The sequence below is a fragment of the Bidens hawaiensis genome, unplaced genomic scaffold, assembly GCF_021521415.1.
Source record: "Bidens hawaiensis isolate Kalapana, Puna unplaced genomic scaffold, B.hawaiensis_p1.1 tig00031131_1, whole genome shotgun sequence".
NCBI classification, from domain to species: Eukaryota; Viridiplantae; Streptophyta; class Magnoliopsida; order Asterales; family Asteraceae; genus Bidens; species Bidens hawaiensis.
Window position 1 is genome coordinate 107,000 of NW_027495225.1, and position 11,112 is coordinate 118,111.

Genomic DNA, 11,112 nt, shown 5'->3' on the forward strand with positions numbered 1-11,112 from the left:
ATATTGAGCTTTTAATTCCCGCTCGACCATCCAGTCTGGTTCCTGACCCGACAGATACAAATAAAACTGATCGGTCCGGTTCTGAAAACACTTATCACCGTAAATAAATAAATAAAAGATACAACTTTATTTTCCAAAAAAAAATATATATATATCCAAATTGGGCTTTTCCACACACTTAAATAATCCCCAACCCAACCCAACCAACCGGGTTATTTTGGCCCAATATGTTTCATACCAAATACCAATCTGGTTATATTAAAAACTTAGTGGTCAACTAACTAGTTTGACCAGAAGTGAAGGAATCAAATTGTTTATGCGAGATGGAGTACAGGAACAAACTTGTTCTTGCTCCAATGGTTCGAGTTGTAAGTTCATTTATACTTTTACTTTTACCATATTCTATACACTGTCCTTTATATTTTACTAAACTATTAGACTTTAGAAATACAATAATGATGCAAATCCAGTGTTTGTTGTATAACTCTCTAGCCGTTAGTCGGGCCGTGGGGTCAGGACTAGTGATTGATTAATCGGATTGGAATTGATATTTAAATTTTCAAATATACATAAAATAAGTTTTACAAGTTTGACAGATTTTGATTAAACAGCTTTAATAACTCGCTAGTCTGAAGGTGGGGTACTGACTAGCGATTAATCAGAGCCTATACACAATCTTTACAACCATACTAGGCGCTAGGGATGTAAACAAACCGAACCGAACCAAACGAAGCGTTGTTCATGTTCGTTTGTTTAGCATTAAACTTGTTCACGAACGCTAACGAACAGTAAAACTTGTTCGTGTTCGTTCGTTAAGAAATTGAACTTGTTCACGAATGGTTCACGAACGTGTACTATTTAAGAAAAAAAAAACAACATTCTTAGTCCAAAACATATAAAGTTAAGTACGTTAGATAATAATCATAAACATAATCATCCCCCAATCGGTGGTTTTATTCTGATGATGTCAACAAAACAAAAGTTAATTTGTTGTTAGTTAAAGCAAGACTTTATAAAATTTAAACGTTAGGTTGGTTATTACAAATAAATATTATAAAAATATAAAGCAAATCTTTAAGTAACAAACATAAACAAATGAACACATTAGCCAACGTTCACAAGCACAAATGAACGAACGCAGCCGTTGTTCATGTTCGTTCATTTAACTAACACGAACAAAATTTTGTGTTTTTGTTCGTTCATTTATTAAACGAACATCCCGCCAAACGGTTCACGAACAGTTTGTTGAACGTTCAGTTCGTTTACAACCCTACTAGGCACTAGTCGGCATGTGGGCCACCTACTAGCAATTAGTTGGATTGGAATTTTATATGTAATTCTCAGTTTATACACACACACATATTTATATGTAAAATTTTGAACTAAACATGTGTTAATCCCTGAATTAGGGCTGATTAGGTCCGACTTTGACTTAGTTTGACCGATTAGGGACTAGTTAAGCTGAAAATGAAATTATATAAATTTTGGAATTTTCTTGATGTTGAAATTTTTTTTAAGTATTTTAGTAAATTTTCATGAAAATACAATTGGTTTATTGAAATTTCAAGATTTTCTTTGATAAAAATATAAAAACCTTGTTTTAACAATACAACAAGCATATTTCATATAATAATGTTTTTAAAAATTTTGTAACTATTTTTATAAACTTTCCCTACATTTATAAAGAAAACACGTTAACTGTCGTAACAGACAAACATAACAGCCGATTATATCAATTTCGCATGTGCTTTTGCATTCATGTTTGAAACTATGAGCCAATGATATCTTTGATGATGAAGATTAGATGGAGTCATGGAGTAATAGTTTAATAGATATGTTCTGTATTTCTATTAACAAGTTTGATGAAGTTATAATTACGGTTTTAGTTATGCAACTCTGTGTTTATTGTCAGGGGACATTGCCATTCAGATTACTGGCAGCTGAATACGGTGCAGACATTACATACGGGGAGGAGATTATTGATCATAAACTACTCAAATGTGAAAGACGCATAAATGGTAAATATAGTTGCTGTACTACAGTTCTGTTGTTTATGGTAATAAAGTGGCTGGTTATTTTCATTTGTTTATATGTGCTAGATACTATTGGTTCTATTGATATAGTGGAGAAGGGTACAGAAAATGTTGTTTTTCGAACATGTGATCAAGAACGATATCATGTAGTGTTTCAGTTGGGCACTTCGGACGCTGTTCGGGCTTTAACTGCTGCACAGTTGGTGTAAGTTTCTTTCTTCTAAGTTCTGTGTGTTATGTGCTAATATTTTTATGATTATTAATATAGTTGATACTTATAGCTTTAAAGACAAGCAAATCTAATATCAAAGACGAGTAGGTTTAGGATTCTACTAAAATTATTAAAATCATCATCAACATCATCATCATCATCATCATCGTAGTCAGTATATCCCACCAATAGCAAAGCTATGGTAGGGGCTGAGGAGGGTAAGATGTAGACAGCCTTACCTCTACCCTTTAGGAATAGAGAGGCTGCTTCCAATAGTAGTTTTGCATCAAGCCTTGGACATAAGGCACATAACACTCAACCATCGGGACACCGCCGATTGGTGCATGTACCCTTGTCTTACGGCTATCAACGCCACCACATGATGCCTGATTAACCTTCCGCCACTTTTAACGTTATTTTCACGAAATTAGTAAAATAACATCAAAATTAGTGCAATTTCACTTTTGCCCACCCGAGGGTTCACACATATATACATAATATGCGCGCACCGCAAACAGGACGCAACTAAAATTATTTACGATAACACGCAGAACAAAATAAATCATTCATTTTTCAAATCTTAAAATTTTTAAGATATAAGAAAATGGTTAAATGCATTGTTTTTTCACCTTCTTGAAATTCAATATTTATATATACATACACACACGCATACACAGTATGTTTATTCACCTCTTCGTGAATGATCTTGGTAATTTACATAAATAGTCCATCGTGTTTAAAATGACTGAAATACCCTTCCATTTAACAGAAAAATCTAACGTAGTGAAAAGGACAAAAATGGTTAGATATTTGAAACCACGGGCCACGATTTAAGAAAAAATGAAAATTCGTTCTCAGGAATGAAAACCGAAGTTAACTCTCTTTGCAATTATAGAGTATATTTATTTTGTTATTATAAATGCATAATTACTTCAATGGTACATCTTCACTCAGGTGTAAAGATGTTGCAGCTATAGATATAAACATGGGTTGCCCGAAAGCGTTCTCTATAAGTGGAGGAATGGGAGCTGCATTATTAAAGAAACCAGACCTCATTCATGATGTATGTAACTCATCGTGTTCGCTTATTCTCTGTTTAATGTTTGTCACTGATATCTGACCCTTCAAAAACATATATTTTTATTCCAGATTTTGACAACATTAAAGAGGAACTTGAGTATACCGGTAACATGCAAAATACGCCTGTTAAACTCGACTCATGATACCGTAGAATTGGCTAGACGAATCGAGAAAACCATGGTTTCTGCTCTAGCTGTCCATGGAAGGTAATAGTTTGTTATTTATGTGAGAGTTAATTGCCCGTTTGCCCCCTGTGGTTTGTCAAACTAGCACGTTTGCCCCCAGTGGTTCCGAAATAGCACCATTGCCCCCTGAGGTTGTTTTTTTAGTACCCGGGTGCCCCCAAACATGAACGTCCGTTAGTTTTCACCGTTTGGTGTCAGAAAGTTAGGGTATTTTCGTCTTTTAGAATTACTATGATAATCCATCAATCACTCTCTTTCTCATTTTAATCCCCTCTGCAGTACTCCACCACCACCATCTCCCGGTCTTCCACCATCTTCACCCACAAACCTTTGAATCATGATCAATAAACCAAACCAGAAACCCACATCACCACAGCAGCCGGCTAAAGCCCCATCACCTCAGTTGCCAACAACTGCCATCACGTGATTCCGACACAAATGCTCGCTACCATGATCGATTGAACCACCTGAGTTTCATTATCGTGTTAAAGAGAGACGCTTTAAGTGGTGGGGTGCAAAATCGGGAATAGATTTGCAATTTTATAACCATTTAACTACCACCGTCACGATTTGGACTTGAATGTTGATTTTGATTTTGATTTCGGGTATTGGATTTGACGAAAATTGTGTTGGGGAACCAGAATTGATGGTTGGGGGTAGCGAGATCGGCGGGCGGCTCCGATGGTGGTGGCCGGAGTTGGCGGTTGTCGTTTACCCCAATCTTTGGTTCTGATTAATTGAAGTTATGGCACGAAATTAGAGTTTGAAAACAAGTGGGTCTTGTTTGTTTGGCGGTTACGAGTTGGTCTGGAACATTAATTTGGAACATTAATTTGGTGCTGCTGGGGATGGTGGTGAAAGTGCTGGTCAAGCTGCTGCTGGGTATGTAGTAGTATAAGAGCATTCCTCCATCTTTATGCAGTTAAAAGACGAAAATACCCTAACTTTCTGACACCAAACGGTGAAAACTAACGGACGTTCATGTTTGGGGGCACCCGGGTACTAAAAAAACAACCTCAGGGGGCAATGGTGCTATTTCGGAACCACTGGGGGCAAACGTGCTAGTTTGACAAACCACAGGGGGCAAACGGGCAATTAACTCTTTATGTGATGAACTTTTCTTTTTATTTTGAATATTTGGTAATAGTTTTTGGAACAATATACATTTTTTTTTCTTTTAGATGTATATCAAATTTCACTTTCCATCCTTAATATAAGAAAATTACAGAAATGTCTTTTATATATATATATATATATATATATATATATATATATATATATATATATATATATATTAACAACCTGCCCCAGACCCTACTTATAGCTTTGCTGTCGGTGGGATTTTACTGGGTATGATTGATTGATTGATATTAACAACCTGGTAATGTTTTCTAGAACAACTTACACTTTTCGCTCGGTATCTATCAAATTTCACACTTTCCGTCCTTTAGGTATAAATCATTCTTTATGTTCGCATTTGGTCACAGTTTACTTTCCACCAAGGGACGTTAATCTTTCCCGTTAAGTCCAATCATGTGCACTGCCCATGAGGGTATTTTGGTCATTTTAATTAATAAAAAAATTGGGAGAAATGAATTTAAAAAATAGTGATATGTGATTATTATGAATAAAATATATATACACAAAATTTCCACACCTCTCTCTCTCTAAAGGACCAAATTTTCAGAGAGAGAGAGAGTTGCGGAAATTTTGTTTTATATATATATATATATATATAGGGAACTCAAAAAAAGTGGGGAACTGGGGAACTCTTCATTTTACATGTAAAAAAATAATATAAAGCTCGATTTCACATGTAAAAAATTAGTTTTAACATAAACTTTTTTGGACTTGTTGTTTATAAATACATGTAGAAAGCATTCCAATAAAAAAAGTGAAAAAAAAATTACTGCTTTTTAACTGAAAATTAATTTTTTTTTTTTGAAACAGCTTCAAATGTGTTTATATGCTTTTGCTCTAAAAAGATTATGTAAAAATGTGTTTTTTACATGAAAAATGAATTTTTTTTAGTATATTTTTACATGTAAAATGAAAAGTTCCCCAGTTCCTCACTTTTTTTGAGTTCCCTCTTGAAACTGTTCCTATATATATATTATTTTTATTAACAAATTACTATTATTTTTTATCTTTTTTTTCTATTTGTTGTGTAAATAGGGTAAAATGGCCAAATTGTCTCATATGCAATGCGCATGACTGACTTAACGGAAAAAATGATCATCCGTTAGTGGAAAGGACGTAAATTGTGACAAAATGGAACATAAAGGATGATTTCTGTCATCTTGTTAGTTTTAAGGATGAAAAGTGAAATTTGATATATATACCTAGAGGACGAAAGGTGTAATTTGTTCTAATATTTATGTTTTTTGTTAAGTAAATTGCAGAAGAGTTGCGGATAGACCAAGAGATCCTGCTAACTGGAGTGAAATTGCAAATGTTGTAGATGCACTTTCTATTCCCGTCATTGCCAATGGTGATGTATTCGAGTATGATGATTTTCAGCGCATTCGGGACGTGACAGGTAAGCAAGTAATTATTCATTAATGAATATATATATATATATAAGATTAGGATCATATGAAAACTGAGAACCATTTTGAAATTGAGAACTTTGAGAACCATTTTGGACCACAAATTTTTTTTTTTAAGAAAAATAAAAAAATTTATAAAGCAAAAAGAAACTCAAAAATAAAAAAGTACAAAAAACCAAAAATTTTTATTTTTCATCCCGATTTCATAAAAAAAATAAAAAATTATACATATATGTATAATACGTATTTTTAAATTTTATACAAGTTATTCTTTTTACACATATGTACAATTAAGATAAATGATAATGTACATATGTGTGCATTATGTAAATCGAGATTAAATAAAAATATACATATGTATATAATTAGGGTTTTTTTTATGAAACCGGGATGAAAAATAAGAATTTTTGGTTTTTTTACTTTTTTAAAATTTTCTTTTTTTTTTGTTTATAATTTTTTAAAGGGTTTTTTCTGTGGCCCAAAATGGTTCTCAAAGTTCTTAATTCTAAAAAGTTCTCTTAGGATCATCATCCATATATATATATATATATATATATATATATATATATATATATTGTTAAAATAATTTTGCTAATAGCTAATCATTTATCATAGGCGCGTCGTCTGTGATGGTTGCTAGAGGAGCTCTTTGGAACGCTTCTATTTTCCAACCTGTAGGGTCACCTATTGAAGTAGTGAAAAGAGAGTTTGTTAGGAAGGTATGTTATTAAATAATCATATGTTAAAACTATAAAAATGTTTGTTTATTTATTTATTTACTTATTGATTTATTTGGTTTTAGAGTATTTTATGGGATCATGATATTAAAACCACTAAGTACACATTGAAAGAGATGATAATGCATTATACTTTGGAGCTTCCGGAAGGAAAGGCGGTGACAAAATCAGAAAACTTGGCTGATATCGCGTATGTCATCATTAGTTATCGTGACAAAATTATGAAACGGTCCACAAACCGTTTGTGATTTTGTAATTTGTTTTTTACTTGATATGCTTAATTTCAGGCGTGTTTATGGGGAAGAAGAGTATTATGAATCGATCAACACAAAGCCAACATGAGGTACCTTATATTATATATATATAGGGTGAGGTCCAATATATATGCTTAGATTATTTATATGTAGATGAAAATTTGTATGTTGTTAATGTTGACATGGAACAAGCTTCTAGTTCTAGCCTCCACATTTGAACAAGCTTAATGTTGGCTTGAGGTGGTTTTTTTAAGGATACCGTATATTTTGGTCAATGCGGATTATACAATTGCTATTCAACTTCAGTTAAGGGGCGTGTTTGTGGAGATTATGTAGATGATTTTTTGTTGTCGTGAAGCGGTATTTAATTAGTTTTTTCACATGTTTGGGGACAAATGCGTACCTTATAATAAGTTATGTCTCAAATATCAACTCATTGGTCCTATGTGATGGGATGATAGGCAATGTTGACTTTTCTTAAGTTAGACTCCCACAAATTTTAAAGTCATAAACCTTATATTGCTGGTGGATTAATTCAAATGTGAAGAAAAAAAGTGGCAATATAATATATCAAATTCATCATAGTGTTTCTATTTACAATATAATAATTTATCAAATTCACCAACAAGTCAACAACCAACTTTAACATGACAAACTAACAGGTGTTCAGGTCGTGTTTGCGTCGACGATACGGGTCACATTCGGGTTTACGGTTGAATTGCACGCGCTTTGACGCGGAGCGTGAAACCAAACGTGAATTGACACAGAGCGTCGAACCGGAGTGAATTGACCGGAGCGTTGAATCGAACACGAACTGACCCGGAACGTCGAACCAAACTAACACGGAGCATTGAACTAAACGCGAACTGACCAGGATCGTCAAACCGAGCACTCTTTGATGCGGAGCGTTGAGCCGAACTGACCCGGAACATCAAACCGAACGCAAACTGATCTGGAACGTCGAACTGAACGAGAACTGACCCGGAGTGTCAAACAAAACGCGAACTGACCTGAAGCGTCGAACTGGACATGAACTGACCTGGAGCGTCGAATCGACGCGCTTGGACGGGGAGCACTGAACCAAACAAGACTGACTCGGAGTGTTAAACCAAAGTGAAAGTGTCGAACCGATGGCGAACTGACCTGGGGCGTCGAGCTGAACTACTTGGGGCTTCGAACCGAAGGCAAACTAACGCGGGGTGACGAACGCGAACCGAACCGGAGCACCGAACTAAAAGCGCTACAAATCGGAGCGTCGACCCGAATGCGAACACACCCGAACGTGACCATGTTGGTCGATCCGATCAAAGATTTCAACAAATTTACTTGAATTCCTTCACATTTTGGAAGAATTTGGAATTCTTTTATTTAAAGGAATTTGAAAAAATTGAATTCCAATCTCAATTCTAATTCTTTGTCAACCGAACAAACCAAAATGAAATTAAGATTTTAACTCTAACTAATCGAACATTTTAGGGGATGGGAATCAATTCCAATTCCATCCCAATCCAACGAAACGAACATGCCCTCAAAGTTATTGCATTCCAACAAATATTCAAACTAAACATGCAACATTATTAACAATTAGTCACAACAAAAATCCACTCATATGTCGACACGCAAGGCCGGCCCAATAACATAGGAAACTAAAGCCCTAGCTTTAGGCCCTCAAAATTTTAAGGCCCATTTTAGAAAAAAAAAAGTTATTCCTTTAACGCTCATATTATATATACTTGCATTTATTAAACAATCTACGCGCAGTGTGGTATTATTGGTGTTTTCTTCCATGGAGGCATAGGGTCGAATCCCCTTCCTGTTTCCATTCGTTCTTACAATTCGTTTTTGGTGCAATAAATCTTCCTTTTTTTGTTACTTCTTAAATTATGTGTAATATAAATTTCTAATACTTGTTTCCTATTTGATTAGAATACATGTTCGCTGTTTGTTCTGAAAATATTTTTTTATCATGTTGGTCGATCTGATTGTTTCTTTATAAGAGTGCTATATTATATTTTATGATATAAATCATCGACCCTCACAACTCACTATCAACGGACTTGCATGGGTTAATGTTTCTAAAGTTTGATTATTTTCATCAATCTTTCATGATTCAAGGTTTCTGCGTAGTTGATTATTGGCGTAATTTTTGTCCTTCATTAAATCTACTAAGTTCGTTAGTTGGTTTATAAAGTTCTTTTTTACTTGTCTTATGGTGGTCAATTATGAAGCGGAGTAGCTAAAACAACATCCCATATAAAATCTTATTAGTTAATGTTATCATATTTCGACATGCTAGGATCGTAAGCAAAAAAATTGTATATTTTGGAGAAAATGCCCCATATATTTTAATTCGCTTTAGGCTATTAAAAAGGTTGGGCCGTCACTGGACACGAGGTGTTCGGAACTCGGAAGGTAGAACACCAGAGCCGAAGGGCGTGTTCTGCGTAGGTATCGACCGTGTCAGCCTAATGTTGTTGTGTGACACCTTGCCGTGTTCATAACGTTCCCCTCTAATAAGACACAACTAACTAGTCAATGTAGTTTTCGAAATGCTTCAAATTAAACATGCTTGTCATAGACCAATCATCTCCCAAAAAGGTGTGGCCATCAGTTATTTAAGGACACAACTAGTTAATGGAAGTCATCGTTGGGTTGTTATCAAAGTCAAGATAAAAGAACAAGTAGGGTACATTCATACACTATAATATATATTAATTTTGTTGAGTAGGTTATATACGGTAAATAAATGAAATAACTCGTCCATGTAATTTAGAAGTTTTAGAAATCAGGCCTAAGAAAAAAGACACAAAATTTGATCTCAAACAAGATCGACTGTTTTCTGTTTATTGTAATTCTTGACGTGACCCTAACCATTTATTTATGTTAATTAACTTCTAAACATACTATGACTCAAGACTACTTTTTAGTCTTTCAAATCTATAAGATAAACATAAACTACTAAACCATAAACTAAACTCTTTCACTTAGCCCCCTCAACTTTGTAAATGACTCGTTGCAAGATTAAATTTCAATAAGTGGATCGAGGAGTTGCTCATTATTCTTACTTTTACCTTCTTTTTTATATCATTTCTCTTTTGCATTAAGAGCTTTTACATTCTGTATATTAATAAGTAGCTAAGGTGAATTTACACTTACACATATCATAATGTAATGACGCTAGTACCAAAACTGGCAAGAAATGTATATCACAAATACATAACCCTGAGAAAAGAAGTTTAGAGACTGAAACCAAGATTTATAACACACGATGAAATAAGCGATCATCCTTAAAAATAATATGCATATCCTCTTTTCTCATTCTTTTTCCAAAAATACATTTTTGACGCTTTACATTCCTAATTTTGTATACTCATTAGTAGTGTTAATGTGTTATATAGAACTTGCTAGGCGCTAGTCGAGCGATGTGGTAAGATTAGCAATTAATCAGGATTAATCAAATTACAATTTACATGTAAGTTTTCTATATATAAGTACTGGCGACTAGTTGGTCGGGTACCGACTAGTGATAATCGGGGATTAATAGGTGGGTAGGCGGGATTTTCCAACCATGCTCATTAGTACCATTGTTATATAAAGGAAACATCATACATGTCAACATTCATTAGATTGATATTTAACAATATTAAAAAAAATTAATAAAAAACTTAAACTGTTGATAGCCATGAGTTCATGATGGTGTTTAAAAGAATTAGGAAAGCTTGAGTAACTTGTCTAAAAAATAAGCAACTTGCATAAATTAATAGCCAACACAGAGGATCATTATGATAAAGTGATAGGTCATTAGGGGCTCACTATGAAATTCTATTTTCTATAAGTAACACTTAATCTCGGTATGCATTTTCATAACCTTTACTTCTATTATCAATATGTCCCTCTTTACAATTGCATTATTATTCTCTTATTATAATCTAATAATATGTGTCCCTTCACTTGCAAATGCCACACCAATAACGGTAGCATCCACCCTTTTAAATTGGAAAGCCAGCCTTGACAAACAAAGCCAATCAGCTCTCTCATCATGGAACGTTGGAAGCAACCCGTT

General features: G+C 34.1%; 1 protein-coding gene across 1 annotated transcript; it reads left to right on the top strand.

Annotated features, from left to right (window-relative positions):
- Positions 1 to 304: 304 nt before the first annotated feature.
- On the top strand, positions 305 to 7,143 carry LOC143581662 (uncharacterized). The gene is made up of 9 exons (XM_077064399.1): positions 305 to 368; positions 1,913 to 2,018; positions 2,100 to 2,238; positions 3,199 to 3,307; positions 3,394 to 3,530; positions 5,912 to 6,048; positions 6,674 to 6,777; positions 6,861 to 6,985; positions 7,083 to 7,143. The coding sequence occupies exons 1-9, from the start codon at positions 324 to 326 to the stop codon at positions 7,135 to 7,137; spliced, it is 957 nt and encodes a 318-aa protein (XP_076920514.1). The 5' UTR covers positions 305 to 323; the 3' UTR covers positions 7,138 to 7,143.
- The last annotated feature ends 3,969 nt before the right edge of the window (positions 7,144 to 11,112 follow it).